This window comes from Solanum verrucosum, unplaced genomic scaffold (genome assembly GCF_900185275.1).
Source record: "Solanum verrucosum unplaced genomic scaffold, falcon-dt-bn FXZP01000062.1, whole genome shotgun sequence".
Lineage (NCBI taxonomy): Eukaryota > Viridiplantae > Streptophyta > Magnoliopsida > Solanales > Solanaceae > Solanum > Solanum verrucosum.
The window spans coordinates 6,221,950-6,239,002 of NW_026020477.1; the positions used below are offsets into that span (position 1 = coordinate 6,221,950).

The window sequence follows — 17,053 nt, forward strand, 5'->3', positions numbered from 1 at the left end:
CTGTGAGTGTTGCTTCATGAGGCAGAAAAGTGGAGGGCCAGTTGTAAGAGAATGGGTATGCCACTAATACTATCTTCTTAGCCATGGGTTAATTGGTTTGAAGTATTTACTCATCATTTGATTTTCATCTGCAGCAACAAAAATTACTGGAGTGGCAGCTCGCACATCCTTCTGGTTCTGCGGAAGAAAGCCTTGATTGAATGAAGCAAACACAATCAAAACATGTGAGAACTGAGTAGTTTTACACTAGTTCGTTTAGGGTTGGGGTTAGGGGATAGAAATATCATATCATTTTTCTTTTTGTTGGTGTACTCTTTACATACGGGTGATTTTGTGCCCCATTGTTAATATCAACTTATTTATGTTGAAGACAAGATATCAAACTTGGAAAAAGGAAAATTAAAATAACCTTTCAAGATCTTTAATCCCACAATAATAATTTGAAAAATACAAGCAAAAGCACAAACCATTCAAAGTGCTGCCATGAAGATTTGGACCTTAAAAATTAAGAATGAATCTTGATAATACTTTCCGAAATCAACCTCATAAATCCATAGACAACTCGATAAAACAATTTTAACCACAACTTCAAAATAATGTGTTCAATTTGTCTTTAAAAGGTACAAAATCTAAAAATGTTATTTGTGCAAATCTCATGATAAATTAGAATAAGTACACCTAAGTGAAGAACATGAGAAAGTGTATATCTTTTATTGAACCGCCTTTATGTGTGTATATATATAGAGGCGGTCCTATAATAAAAAATATCAAAAACCCAAATTAAGCACCACTACCGTAATGGAGTCGGTGTCTCGGTGCTTTGTTAGCTCAGGAATTAGCAGAGCATTTCTTTCTCGTTCACCGATGCTATCTTTTCCACAAACTCATTCTTAAACAATACATTACCACCCCTATCTCCAATAATGATATAGGGTTTGGTGGTAATGTATTGTTTAAGAATGAGCTAAACCAAGATATACCATTAGAGAAGAAGATTGAAGATTTGTACACTGATGATATACCGCCACTTCCTAAACTTTCATTTGATGCTACAGTGAAGTTGAAGCTTTACCAGGTTTATTATTTCTCCCAATTTTATAGATCTGAAACTGTCTGTTGATATTTTCAAACTGTGTTATGAGTTATTTAGATTTCAAATTGGTCAGTTTTGATGTTTGGTATGCCCTTTATCTGATGTTAATTAGATTTATATTTAGATTTCAGTTTTGTTTTTGTTATCAGGTTCAACTTTGATTAAGCACAAACCTTGTTTATTTCTTGCAGTGTTGTTTAGAATTAGATATGCATTTATCTGATCTTGTAGTGTATTTTAATTTTGTAGGTTGGGGAATTAATTCACTTTTATCAGAATACCTCCGGACATGAAAGAGGAAGGTAAAATAAAAATATATTAATTTCATTCCGGTAATATTAGTGTACATTCAAATTCATCCTCAATTTATTGTTGATGTTTGGTGGTGCCAAATCCAGTTAACCCTTTCAGGCCAACACTGCTGGTTGGGGGAAAAACATCCTTGGTGACTGCTGGTTGGGGGAAAAACATCCTTGGTGAGCCTCAACGACCGTTGATCGGTGTTTTGGATTGGCATGTTATTAGGGAAGGGGAAAAAATGAGTTGTCAACTACATTTATATCTCTCAAATCGCTGTTATAATCAATTTCAGGTGTGACATGTTTATTATCTAATTTGTGGTTGTGTTGCTGACTCAATCTGATTTTGAATTTTTTTTTGGGAGAGATTTCACTCCTATAGTCCTAAGTGTCACGGACTTAGCGTCTTACTAATGTTCCGTGCGGCACTTGACAATTTACTTACGAATCTTTCATGATCTTGTAAGCTCAAGTATGCCCTTTGAAGCTAGACCGCTAAGAGAATGCAAAGAAAGACTTAGAGAATTTTGGAAGAAGGCTTTGTATTGCTTGGAAGAAGACTTACAACTTGCTTGTTGCCTAGCAAATGAGGGGCACCTCTATTTATACTACCTCCTAGGGACTAAAGTGTAATTAATATTTACTTTACAAGTCCCTCTAATAATTACACTTTGGTTCCTCTCTAGAACTTTCTACATGTTCTAGGATATTCCAAAGTATTCTTAAAATATCTAAGGGTTTCTAGAGTCTTCCAAGGAAAGACTAGGGATTTCTAAAGTCTTCTTAGAAATTCTCTAGGGAGTTCTAGAGTCTTCTACTAACCTCCCCACAACTCTAGATTCTTCTCCCTTATTCCGGTGCCGAATTTGAACTGTGAAGTGGCGGGACGTGACACAAGGCCTAAGACTTGACTTTTTTGTTACCTACAAAAATTTATCTTTTCTAGTATAATGTAAAGAGTAAAGACACCTAAGCCTTGATTCTAATTAAGTATATATAGTCTATTGTTAAACAATATACCTGTGTTTTGTACCATTCCATTCCTCGCGTTATTTTATCATTTAATTTGAATAAGATTAAACTTAGTTTTCAATTTCTGGAAGATCAGAATGATTGCTTCACTTCTCAAACTCGATATATGCCCCATTGCAAAGTGCACAGATAATGTCTCTTAAGATTGTGTTTTATTATTGTTAGGAGTGAGATTATTTGTGATTAGAAATTGCATCTTTTATTTTTCTGTAGACTATTTGTTTAGTATGACCTGCATTGTTAGTTTGTTATTAATTTCCGTTTTGAATTAATGGCCAATGAGTATAAGCCTAAGTAAGGGGGTAAAGGTTGAAAATTTCCAAGTAATTTCCCCCCCTGAAGTCTATTCATATCAATGTCTAACAGATGCTCTTGATTGATGGCCCTTATAGATCACATGATTACAAGAAATACGATGTAGTCCTCTGAGTATGCCTTGGCATTGGAGCAACCCCTTTGATATGATGTGCTCAACAACATCAAGCAACAAAAGGACATTTCACATGGCCTAGTCGAGAGTGGCCATAAGGGTAGTAAAAGAAGTCCTTTTGCTACTAAACATGCATACTTCTATTGGGTAACTCGGGAGCAAGGCTCGTTTGAGTGGTTTAAGGGAGTTAATGATGACGCCTAATTGATCTCCACAATTACTGCACCAATGTTTAAGAAGAAGGCGATGCCCTGTCTGCACTAATCACACTATGCTTCATCAATCTGCAAGCTAAAAGTGGCGTTGACATTGTCTCTGGGACAAGGGTGACACATGTTACAATTAATCATCATGCTGATCATAGAATTGGTTAGCGAAATTATCACCAAAATTACTGTCTAAGTTACTCCACTCATAACCATCTAACTCGACATTTCGGACGTAATGGAACTGATAGAATCACCATTCAACGCTCGGATCACGAAATGTCCAAAATCAACACTTTTAATATAACTTAACTCAAAAGCTCAATATCACTAAAATCTCACTTGATCGCATTGAAAACCATGTCAACCATCCCCGCAACACATAATAAAAAGAGAAAATAGATAAAAAATAAACCCCTGAACTTGGTCGGATAACTTACTTTAGTACTTAAACTACACGGGCGTTTAAATACCCCCCTTAACATCTTTGAAGTGATTTTTTTCCACCCTAAGGCTATAACACCACTCTCACCGCCACATCATAGCCACGTAAGCGCCACATCATAACCATGTAGGCACCATGTCATTTATTTTTATTTCTTTTTTACTTATTAACTATTTTTTCTTAAACACTTTTAAAATTAATTATATCAATTGATTAATTTATAAATGCATACCCCCACCCGCACCCGCACCCGCACCCTCTCTTTCTTCTTCCTTGTTGTTCACCATTATTCCAACCTACACGGGCGTTTAAATACCCCTCTTGACATCTTTGAAGCGATTTTTTTCCACCTTGAGACTATAGCACCACTCTCACCCGCCACATCAAAACCACGTAAGCACCACATCATAACCATGTAGGCACGATGTCATTAATTTTTATTTCTTTTTTACTTATTAACTATTTTTTCTTAAACACTTTTCAAAATTAATTATATCAATTGATTAATTAATAAATGAATACCCCCCCCCCCCTCCCTCTCTTTCTTCTTCCTTGTTGTTCACCATTATTCCAACCTCCTCCTCCTTCTTCTTCCATACCCCTACCCCCACCCCCCACCCCCCCTCTCTTTCTTCTTCCTTGTTGTTCACCATTATTCCAACCTCTTCCTCCTCCTTCTTCTTCTTCTTCATTCACAATTTTTTAAGTCACTTTAAAGAAGAAAATTCACATTATCTTTATTAGTAAGTTGCTTTAGGACTGCAGGGTCTATTTCTAAGTTTCCTGTATTTCTTTTTTCAGTTATTTTAGGGGTAGTTACCATGGTTAGCACCATGACTTAAAAGTAGGACCATGATCTATTTCAGTTTCTTTAATTGTATGTTTATGTATTGTTGGTTCTTTTTACTGAAATACAACTCTCTGCATAAGCTTTTCTCTTAGTCATCTTCACATTTAAATTCCTTGTATTCTTCTGCTTTCCTTTCTGTAGCAAACTAGACATTGTCTTCATTGTGTTATCTGTCATTAGTCTTACTAAAACTAACAGTTGGTATCAAAACTTTCATCTTAAGGGATCTGTGATCGAGTTGGAGAAGCTATGGATGCTGAAGCAAGTTTCTCACCAATTGCTCCGCCGGTCTTTGATGGAGATAATTATCAGATTTGGGCAGTACAAATGGAGACTTACTTGGATGCTTTGGATCTCTGGGAAGCTGTGGAAGATGATTATAATATTTCAGCCCTACCAAATAATCCTACCATTGCTCAGATTAAAGCACACAAGGAAAAGAAGACAAAGAGATCAAAGGCCAAGGCATGTTTATTTGCTGCTGTATCGTCAACAGTTTTCACGCGAATAATGTCTCTGAAAACTGCTAAAGAAGTATGGGATTATCTCAAGGAAGAGTATTATGGAGATGAAAGAATAAAAGGTATGCAAGTTTTAAACTTAATTAGGGAGTTTGAATTGCAAAAAATGAAGGAATCTGAAACAGTGTAGAAATATTCAAATAGACTTCTAAATATTGCAAATAAGGTAAGGCTACTCAGCTCTACATTTTCAGACTCGAGAATTGATCAGAAGATCCTTGTAACAGTTCCTGAAAGGTATGAAGCAACAATTACAACCTTAGAAAATACTAAGGATTTGTCAAAGATTAGTTTGATAGAGTTGCTCAATTCCCTGAAAGCTCAAGAGCAAATAAGACTCATGAGACAAGAGGTTACAACAGAAAGGGCACTTGTCAGTAAGCATCAAGTTAACAAAATTCAGAAGAAGAAAAATAATCAAGCAGTGTGTGAAGGAGAAACATTAGCCAACAACAAAACTAAGGGAGGAAGCGCGAAGAAAAGTTATCCCCCTTGTCACCATTATGGAAGAAAAGGCCATGCACCATCCAAGTGCTGGAGGAGACCTGATGCTAAATGTAAGAAATGCAATAAGCTTGGACACGAAGCAGTGATTTGCAAGAAGAAGGCCCTGCAGGAGGAAGGAAATGCTGAAGTTGCTAATCAAGAAGAAGAGGATCATCTTTTTGTTGGCAACATGCTTTTCAAGTAAGAGCTCAACAGATTCTTGGTTAATTGACAGTGGTTGCACTAACCACATGACTCATGATGAGAGTTTATTCAAGGAGTTGAAGCCCACTGATCTTTCCAAGGTTCGAATAGGAAATGGAGATCACTTTCCTGTCAAAGGAATTGGAACCATAACTATTAAGACGAGCACTGGCACAAAGAAAATTTCAGAGGTTCTTTATGTTCCTGATATTGGTCAGAATTTGCTAAGTGTAGGACATCTGATGGAAAAAGGATTCAGGGTTTTCTTCGATCATCACTGTCAAATCAGTGACACTACTGGAAATGAAATTTTCAGGGTGAAGATGAGAGGAAGGAGTATTTCCTTTGATCCAACAGAGAAAGAGCGACTAGCTTATTCCATGAAGGCAAGTGTAACAGAAACCTGGCACAAGAGACTTGGCCATTGTCATCTACAAGCACTATTGTTGCTGGAGAAGGAAGATATGACAAGAGGACTACCAACTCTAGTTGATCACTTACCAAGTTGTCAAGCTTGTCAATTTGGTAAGCAAAATAGGAATTCATTTCCTAAAGCAACATGGCAGACTTCTCAAAGGTTGCAATTGATTCACACAGATGTTGCAGAACCTTAAAAACACCATCTCTTAACGGTAGTCTATACTATGTTATATTCATTGACGACTATACAAGATTCTGTTGGATTATTTTTAAGAAATATAAATCAGAAGTGGTTGGAATTTTCTTGAAGTTCAAGAAGATGGTGGAAAATCAAAGTGGTTGCAGAATCCAATCTCTGCGGTTTGACAATGGAAAAAAGTATAATTCTGAAGAATTTAACAAATTTTGTAAGGAAGCGGGTATTAGTCATCAACTTACTGCTCCATATACTCCGCAACAAAATGGAGTTAGTGAAAGGAGAAACAAATATATAATAGAGATGTCACGGTGCATGTTGTATGAAAAAGAGTTGCCAAAAAGTTTTTGGGCTAAGGCAGCTAATACGACAACATTTCTCCAAAATCGACTTCCTACTAAATCATTGATGAATAAAACTCCATTCGAGGCTTGGAATGGATACAAACCATCACTAAGCTTCACTAAAGTATTTGGTTGTGTTTGTTTCTTCCATGTGCCACAGGTTAAAAGAAACAAACTTGACAAGAAGGCACTTCCTGGAATATTTGTGGGTTATAGCTCATCCTCCAAGGCCTACAAAATATATGATCCACAAACAGGGAAGATAATTGTCAGTAGAGATGTGCACTTTGCTGAGGACGAGAAATGGGACTAGAAGGACAATCAACTTTCAGTCAAAGCTTCAGAGGAGCAGGCACATGAGTACTGGAAAAATGAGTTGGTGGATGATCTTCTAATTAGAGGTACAAGACTACTCTCTGATATCTACCAACAAAGTAATGTGGCAGTTTGTGAGCCTGCAGGGCACGATGAAGCACTTCAAGATAAAAAATGGAGAAACGCCATGGAGCAGGAGATGCTAATGATCAAGAAAAACAAAACTTGGGAGTTAGTTGACCGACCGAAAGATAGGAAGGTCATTGGAGTAAAATGGGTGTTTAGAACCAAGCTCAATTTCGATGGTTCTATCAATAAATACAAGGCTAGGCTTGTTGTCAAGGGATATGCCCAAATATTTGGTGTTGATTACTCGGACACCTTTGCTCCAGTAGCTCGATTGGATACTATTAGATTGTTGCTAGCAATAGCAGCACAAAAGGGCTAGAAAGTGTTCCAGCTAGTTGTGAAACCTGCCTTTTTAAATGGTGTACTACTAGAAGAAATCTATGTAGAGCAACCCGAGGGTTTCTTTGAGAAAGGAAAAAAAGAAAAAGTTTGTCTGCTTAAAAAGGCTTTTTATGGCTTAAAACAAGCTCCAAGAGCTTGGTATAGCAGGATTGATGATCACTTGTTGAGTTTGTGGTTTGTACGAAGTGTATCTGAAGTTACTCTTTATGTCAAACATAAAGGAACTTATCTTCTCATTGTTTCCCTTTATGTTGATGATATCTTGGTGACAGGAAACAATGTGTGGCTGGTTGAAGAGTTTAAAAAGGAAATGATGCAAGCCTTTGAAATGACAGACTTGGGGCTAATGACATACTTTCTGGGAATGGAAATCAAGCAAGGCTGTGATGAAATTTTTATCTGTCAAAAGAAGAATGCTGGAGAGATACTTAAGAAATTCATATGGAAAATTGCAAGGCAACAACCATACTAATGAATCCAAAGGAGAAGTTAAGCAAAGAGGATGGAACTGATCAAATTGATGAAGGAAATTTCAGAAGCTTGATTGGATGTTTGATGCATCTCACTGCTACAAGGCCATATATTCTATTTGTTGTAAGTCTTTTATCTAGATTTATGCATTGTGCTACTGAAATGCATTTGCGAGCAGCAAAAAGAATTATAAGATACATTAAAGGTATTGTTGAATATGGTGTCAAATTCAAGAAGTGTGAGACTTTTAAGTTGCATGGATTCTTAGACAGTGATTGGGCTGGATCCATTGATGCATTAAAAGTACATCAGGATATTGTTTCAGTCTAGGATCAGGAATTTTCTCTTGGTGTTCAAAAAATCAGGAAACTGTGGCACAATCCACGGCAGAGGGTGAACTCATTGCTGCAACTGCAACAGTAAATCAAACCGTATGCTGAGAAAAATACTTTCTGATTTGCATATGGAGCAAAAAGTTAATACTGAGGTTCATGTTGATAATCAAGCTGCAATAGCCATTTCGCATAATCCGGTATTTTATGGGAAGACTAAACACTTCAACATCAAGCTTTTTTTCTTGAGGGATGTGCAGAAAAAAGGAGGAGTGATTCTTGTTTACTGTAAATCTGAAGATCAGCTAGTAGATGTATTTACGAAATCCCTTCCTGCCAACAAGTTCGAGTTCCTAAGGCAACAACTTGGAATTTGCAGCTCCTAATGCAAGGAGGAGTATTAGTTAGTTGCTTTAGGACTGCAGAGTCTATTTCTAAGTTTCTTGTATTTCTTTTTTCAGTTATTTTAGGGGTAGTTACCATGGTTAGCACCATGACTTAAAAGTAGGATCATGATCTATTTCAGTTTCTTTAATTGTATGTTTATGTATTTTTGGTTCTTTTTACTGAAATACAACTCTCTGCATAAGCTTTTCTCTTAGTCATCTTCACATTTAAATTCCTTGTATTCTTCTGCTTTCCTTTCTGTAGCAAACTAGACATTGTCTTCATTGTGTTATCTATCATCAATCTTACTAAAACTAACAATCTTCTTCGAACCCTCTCAATGAATTTACCCTCTGGGAGAATGGATTTTTTTGAAAGCCAATTTTTTATTGACAACTCAAATAAGAAATGAAGATTGCATAAGAAAGTTGATCCAAAAAATATAAATTTTATGAGAAATGTTTGAATGATCTAGAAATCAAAATGGTCACTCAAAATTTAAGAAAGTTTACATTTGCCAAATCAACACCAATAATAGAGTGAAATCGACATCAATAAAATGACATTGGTATTGAATTTTACGGATTAGTAAAGACTAGTGAAATGAAAATAGTGGTTTGAGGTGGGGATGAAGATGGAGGAGGAGATATTTCAATGGTGAAAGATATGTATTGAGGAAGACAACAAAATGAAAAAAAAGTTTAAAGAAATTAAAAAGGGAGCCCAGTAATTTTATTTACCTCTCAATAAGAAAATTTATATATTTTAAAGATTTAATATATATAAAAAACTATTTAAATAATTTTTTATATATTGGGCAATAAAAAAAGGCAATGTGTAGGGATTTAAAATTCAGGGTTTTTTCCGTCTTTTTTCACGCACTTTCAGGAGAGTGCACTCACTCTCTCTACCACATCATCCCTTAGGGGGTGTTTTAATCACTTGAAAGATGTTAAGGGGGATATTTAAACACCCGAATAGTTTAAGTGCTAAATTAAGTTGTGCTGCCAAGTTTATGGGGGGTTTTTATGTATTTTCTCTGATAAAAATGATAACACTAATGGAAAGGCAAAAATGATCATTTCACACATAAAAGCAATTTCTCACGAAATAGGACATTACATTAAGATTACAGACTCAATGTCCATGCACAAATCACAACACATATTGTTATATTCTAGGTGTTTTGATGATCCTCACAAATATAGAAACCTAGTCCATGGCAGAGTTCTCTCGTCCAAATTTATAATGGTGTACAAATGTAAAGTTGTCATGTCAGTGCGCTGGTGAAGTCATCAGCGTACTTAACCAATAGAGACGAAAGAGGTTGTTTGTCCAATGGACAATAATTCATTTTGGTCGACATAATCAAAATGACAAACAACAAGAAGATTCATTCATTCAAAGAGAGAGAGCTAGCAAGTCTTTTTCAAGAACTCAAGCATCAAAAAATGCAGCAAGGGACATGGTCCCGGAAAGTGTGCGTACGTGAAAAAAAATGAAAAGACAGTTGTCAAAAGGCTGTCAACTCTGATGTGGTTGGTTCACGTCCTTTGAGAACAACAAGCTCTCAGCCAATGGCCTTGTCAACTCTAATGTGGTTGGTTCAATGAGCGACGTAAAATTCTGCACGGGTTTCTTCTCGAATCTCGGACGAGGAGGATCAAAATGACCTTGTTGAGGTGAACGCAGTTGACGATAATTTGGGGCATTTTGACGGAAAGGTGCTTGAAACTTTGGGCCAATCATGTTAATAGTGAATCCTCCACGATTAAACAGTGAATCACCATTGGCATTGGAAGTGACAATTTGAAGAGTGACAATTCTTTGATCAATCAAGTCTTGAATTTTATACTTCAAATTGATGCAATCCTTAGTGGTATGTCTAACACCTCCTGAATGGTAAGCACAACGAAGATCGGTCCTGTAAAGTCTGGAAGTTAGATTGACATTTTTTGGATCAATTGTTCGTATTAGATCAACCACTTTCAATCTCTCAAAGAGTTGGGTTCAACTTTCAACCAAATGAGTAAAGACTCGAGAAGGTTTCTTCAAACACTCCTGAAAAGAAAGATTGTAATTATTTCGTGAAGGTAGAGATACTAGGCGGTAACTTGGAGGATTTTGGTAAGCAGGTGTTGGTGTTGGGAAATTTGGGTATTGTGGAGTTTGGTAGCTAGGAGGGGCATTTGGGTAACTTGACAATGATATTTGGTAACTTGATTGAGCATTTGGGTAATTTGGCAATGGAGCTTGGTAATTTGATTGGATGGGGTGAGGATTTTGTGGAGCTAAATGGTAGGTTTTGGATGGTAAAAACTTTTGAACATTGACACTGGCATGCCTCTTTGATTTTTGGCTTGATTCAAATGAGATAGAGAAAACATCTTCCCTCTTCCTCCACAATGGTCCCGAGGATTCATCTTGGAGAGTCATTCGAATGATTTTTCCGGTCTCGAGACTGTCTTCAATAGTTTCACCAATTTTGACTATCTCACTGAACTTTCCTCCTAAAATGAGCAACATCCTATTGTAGTACTTCGGCTCTTGATTGCGCACAAAGACTTCAATAATTTCTTTCTCGGTCATGGGAGGTCTAACCTCTGCAGCTTCTCTTCTCCAACGATAGTCATATTCTCGGTAGCTTTCAGTAGAATTTTGTTTGATTCTCTCTAAAGAGTATCGATCAGGGATGAATTCTACATTGTAACCAAACATTTCAATGAAGTCTTTAGCCAAAGCGTTCCAACCACTGCTTGATTTCTTTAGAAATAAACCATTCTGAAGCTTCTCCTTTTAGACTTCGACTAAAGAGTCGCATTAACAAAGCCTCATATTTCCCAACTCCAATGAGTTGATCACAATAAGCCCTCAAATGAGTCAAAGGATTTTCAACTCCACTAAAAGTGTCAAATTTTGGTACTTAAAAACCTTCTGGAAGCTCCAAATGTGGATGACGACACAAATCTTCATAATTCAACCCCATAATGTCTGGGGTGTATTGAACGTCCTTCATTGCATTCATAACTTCCTCTCTGATGCTTTGCTCAGCCTTTCCTTTTATGACCTTCCACTCCTTCTCCTTCTTCTCACAATCATCGAGTTCAAAATGTGTAGTAGAGAAAAGATATGATTCTGGTGATATTGGAAAATGAAATGCAGTTTTTAGAGGTACGGGTTGAGTGGTAGATGGGTTTTGGACAATTTGAGTAGGGATTTGATTGATCGGAGGAAAATTCTGGAAAACGTTGGTATTTAGATTTTGAGGAGTAGGTAACTTTTGGTGTGAGGAGCTAGCATGATATGGGTTAGGGGTGGTTAAGTCGATAATGAGAGGTTTTGGAATGGTAGCGGTGGTTGAATTGTTTGGAAAACGTTCGGATGTTGGATCCGAAGTAGGAAAATGGAGTAGAGGTCTTCCATTGTCTAGAGTAGGAGTGTTGGCAACAATAGCCAGATTCGTCAAATCTCTGGTGTTATCCATTTCAGCCCTCATTTCAGCAATTTGTTGGAATAATTGTGCAATCAACTTGTTCTGTTCAGCAATGATAGGGTCATTCACAGTAATTTCATTCAAATCAGTATTCTCAACAGTTTCAACCATTTTCTCTTTGCCTTTTGACAAACATTGGTCGGAGAAGGAATATTTGGACCTTGTGAAGTATGGATGTTCAACCATTTTCTCAACACAAATCGGTTTTGAGTACCTGACAAAGTAAAACAACTCAAAGGCAAATGTGTTAGTCTGTGTCGATGATAATTAATACAAAATATCACACACATTACTGTAAACACATAAGAGTTGCTTCATTTGAAGATAAACTTGCCCACATATATAGAGAAATGACTAAATAGATAGGAATTTGTCCATTTGATTTTGAGCCTAGTGAATCGGAAATGTCGACTTGAGTCGGGACAAAGTCGATTGTATCTTTCATTGAGATGCAACTCTAATTTCTTTATAAGAGTTGGAAATATAGAATTTCTCGAAAATGGGGACCGAGCTTTGAAAGGCTGCCTACGTATCTCACGGAGGAGAATTCAGGTCATACGTAGTTCGACCCTTGAATGTCTTTTCAGTTTGAGACGAGTTAACCTTTTTCTGAAATGACAAAGTAAGATTCGAAAAAAGGAAATTCGAATTTTGTTGGGAAACTAAAGACTCGAAGAGTATTTGGACGCACTTTTGATAGTGACTTGATATTTATGCTTAAGGGGTTCTAGAGAAATTTCCAAAATGAGTGAGCTAGAACATCTCCAAATAAAACAACATATTCACACAAACAGTTAATCATGTAGCATGTTGACACCCAATTTTGACCCTCTCCAATATAAATTAATCATCGAGCTTCCTAAATTCTAAACGATTTGAAATAATTGGTTTTATAAAATTCAAAATAATTTTCAAGTCATTTTAAGTAGTTTTGTCATTTTTATAAATTTCAAAATAATAAATATGATATTTTATATAATTATGTGTCTAAGTAGTATATTTTATGAATGTTCGAAAATTGTCTCAAAACGATTTTAGTTTTATTTAAATATTTGGCTATTTGGTTTAAATTAATTAATAACTTATATTTCGAGTTAACTAGTTTATAATTAAGTTAATTATTATATAATTATGTGTCTAATTAGTATATTTTATAAATATTTGAAAATCATATCAAAAGATTTTTATTTCTTTTAGCTAAGTGTTTTACTAACTTAGTTTAATTTAAATCATAATTACGATTTTTAATTAATTAGTTCATGTTTAAATTAATTATATTATTATCAAGTTAATTATTTTATTTCGTTAAGAGTAAGAAGCTCGTTAATTAATTAATATTAAATTCATCTTATTTATTTATTTATATTTTTCGGCCACTTTCTCCAAGTAAATCTGATTTGGTTACTTTTGTAATCCTAATCGGTTATAATTGCAATTCTTTTAGCCAAATCCTTAATTCAAAACCTAGCCATTTTATTACAATTCTAACCCTTTTCCCACCTTGCATTCAATTTTTTTTTAAAGACCAAAGTTGGGCCAACCTTTAGCCCAACTTCAGTCAGCCCATATCCACTCTGACCCAGCCCAAAGCAAAAAAAACTATGCCCCATATAATTACAATACATACATCAAATAGACAACACCAAATGGACCCCACCCATATACCCTTTGTTCTTCTTTTTCTTCCAGCAAAAACCAAGTAACGTGAATAGCAGAGCAATACACGAAAAGCAATCGACGACGTCAATCCAAATAGACGGAAAGCGATTCACGGCGTCTATGTAAAGCACATGTAATTTTGTCCTTGTAGCAGGCGGCAGACACGTTTTCCTTCCATTCCCTCTTCCGGAATGAGTAAAAACCTCAAGAGAAAAGGTGTTTATCCGAATTGGTGCAAGAAATTTATGGCGTTTAAATTTCGAATTCCCACCCGAATTCATCCGTTTTCCCCCCTATTTGGAACCCTAATTTCTCCCCTATAAGGACTTTACCTTCTTCACTGTGTTGGGTGCTGAATTTATTTTTTTTGAGCTGGGGGAACATATTAGAGAAAGAGGTTGGAAAAATAAAAAAGTCAGCTTGAATTAGGAAACAATAATGTGAGCTACTAGCTATATAGTTGGATACAAATATTTAGGAAATAGGTTTCGAGGTTATAGAGATTGGAAATCAAACTTCTGCTCCCGTTTGACTCTGCTCTGTTCATCGAGGCTCTCGGAGTCGTATTCCAGCGGTGGTGAAGTCGTCTCCTCTTCGTCTTGTTCTAGTTCGCTGCCCCGAAAAAAGTATACTTCCTCACTTTCTTTGTTAGTTCTCTTGCGTGTTTTATCTTCAGCCTATTGTTGGAGTAGTTAATTTGGCTCAATGTTTCTTTGTCTTGTTTGGAATTTCAGTTTTTCCAATCTTAGTATAGTTGAGATTTTTTTTTTCTAATGATAGTATAGTCGTTTACTTGGTATTTGCTCAACATTTTTTTTCTCTATGGATGTTATTTTTATGCCTATTTGTGCCGGTGCGTAGCATGAAATAACAATATTTCTATGATTAGTTATTTGGAGGCCGCTATTTTCTTCCTTTGCTTAAAATGATTTAGTTGGCTATTGCCTCCAATATTTTGACCCTCTAGTATAACAAGTTGTCCTCTTTAGTCCCCCATGGATAAAATTTAGTTTTGTTATTGCTTGAAGTGGAATATTTATCTAATATGCAGCATGCTTTCCCTCTCTTCCTATTTTGAGCTATGTTGGTTGCTTATTATTTACTTATCATGGTGTAATCTATTCTTATTTTGCCCATGTGCAGCCTCTATTTTGTTGTTTTATTCGGTGATAGTTTTTCTTGAATATCATGCCTTTGAACAAAGTACAATCACTTCCTTGTTTACATTTCAAAGTTACCCAAGAAGTGTCCCTTTAGCATTTTGATTGGTTTGTTCAATTCTTATTTATTTAGGATTATTGTGATCTATTATCTTTAGAAAGCATGTTTTGGAGTTATGGTCTTTCCTTGAATTCTTGACATGTGATTTACAACGACCCATAATGTAACCTTTTTTATTTTTTATTTTTTTTATTTTTGTTAAAGAGCTTGTTCTATACTTGTTTGCTTGCATGAAGATCAATAACTCTTCTTATTCAATTTTTCTTATTTGTTCCATGATTTCTAATTTCTTATCCTCGTTTTCGTTGCATGTGAAATGCTATCCGAGCCTATTTTGGACTCTACTCTTGCATATCCTCGAATTGTCTCAAGTCACCCTCATATTCGGTGAAAAAGAAGCTGAAACAGGCCCCGGAAAAATCCCAAAAATAGGCTGTATACATATTGTATACATCAGTATATATCGATATACATTGAAATACAGGTTGAAAACAGAGACGCAGGTGTTCGGGAGTCCAAAAATATATTACATACATTTGTATACATTAAGTTACAGGTTCTGGGCGTCGTATACAAGAATATACAGCCGTATATGGAAGTCGTATACGCTGCATAAAGGCAGTGGAAAATGGGCCAAGGGCCCAGAAAATTGAATTTGGGCCAAAAGCCCCAAATTTGACCTAGCTTCTTTCTTTGTTTTATTTGTTTTCTAACTAACTTTTTTTATTTAATTTGGTTTAACTTAATTAATTCCCCAAAAAGATGAACATTCTTTATGTTAGTTTATTTTAATTTTTACCGACTCTCATGCTTTTATTGAATATTTAGTCAAAATTTTATATTGTCATTTTCAATTCATTTAAAAAGGTTTCATGCTTTAATTAATCAAGTTAGTTCAAATTATTTTTAAAATGATGTAAAAGGATAAACTCTTTTAAAAAATTTTCTTTTTTTCTTTTTTAAAATTCCATTCAAGTGCAATTTAATTCAATTGTTTCACTTCAGATCCTTTTCTCTAAACAAAAAATAAAAATAAAATGTGTCATTCATCTAATTGTTTTTCTCAAAATTAATTAAATATTGTAATTTATTTAATTACTCTCATGTTAAATCTCTCAAAATCAGTCAAAATCATTTTGGTCAAATCGCCGGTCAACCGCGAGTTAGCGGGCATTCCGAGGGCCTAACACCTACTCGGAATGTACATTGAACTTCGAACCCCTTTTCAATTGATTTTATCTGTTTTAAATCTTTTGAAAAATCTTAAATTTTTTCTTGATTTTTTAAATAAAAATTAAGTGGCGACTCTGTCCTTTTGGAAACCCGATTTCTCTTAAACCATAAGTTTAATCGGCTTTTCGAAAACTCAGTCAGTTTTCCTTTTACATATCTTTTTAAATAAAACAGAAATGACGACTCTGCTGGGGATTTGAATGGTTCTAACCTTAAAATTAATTTATTTGTCTATGTGATTTAACTGTCTACTTGTTTTATTTATCGTATATATTGAACTGTTGCATTCATGGCATGACATACTCAGTCAAACGACAATTATTTTAATTTCCATCTAAAGGACGATTATGCGGGCCGCAGTCGTTCGTTAACCAAATTGTTCTCGGGCCACCCTGACGAATGTAGTTGGCTACTGGATAGTCAACGGTCGTTAACTGTCCCAGCCCAAGTTGTCCGCTTGGGTCACCTATCCACTATAAACGAAACCCACTCTTAGTCAAGACTAGCGTAGAGCCAAACTCAGCCCTGAAAGTTAGCTCATCGAACTAAGATGTCCCAACACCCAAGGTGTGTTAGGCCCATTAGAGAGACCACCTTGAGTTCAAAACGGCCCACGGCCTAAATGAACGATCATATTTTTGTGTTTAAATTTGAAGGATGTATACATTGTTTGACAAAGCATTGTCTCTTAGGGTAGAGAGCTTAATAGTTTGTTTGAGTCGAAAAAGGATCAAGTTACTAGTCCATCCAAAGGCATTGACACTCGGAGATGACAAGAAATCAATAAAGAAGAGGGACCTCACATGGAAGAATAGTTTAGGATTGTACACCTGTGTGAGATTAATTATTTGTATCCCTTTTCCCTATTATGTATCCTCATTTAGTTTATTTATAAAACTTGTATAATTTTGGGTTTTAGGGGGCAATGGACTGTTTCAAATGACA

The 17,053-nt window shown here is 35.6% G+C and overlaps 1 protein-coding gene across 2 annotated transcripts in view; it reads left to right on the top strand.

Moving 5' to 3' along the window:
* Nucleotides 1-17,053, top strand: part of LOC125809142 (tRNA nucleotidyltransferase cca2) — a 244,098-nt gene that overhangs the window by 164,528 nt on the left and 62,517 nt on the right. Inside the window, exon 15 of one of the 2 annotated variants that reach the window (XM_049488796.1) lies at nucleotides 135-222. The exons of the other annotated variant lie outside the window; for it this stretch is intronic. Coding sequence (XP_049344753.1) covers nucleotides 135-200 — 66 coding nt within the window. The 3' untranslated portion in view covers nucleotides 201-222. Of the gene's footprint in view, nucleotides 1-134; nucleotides 223-17,053 lie in introns of those variants that run through there. 2 annotated transcript variants of the gene reach the window in all.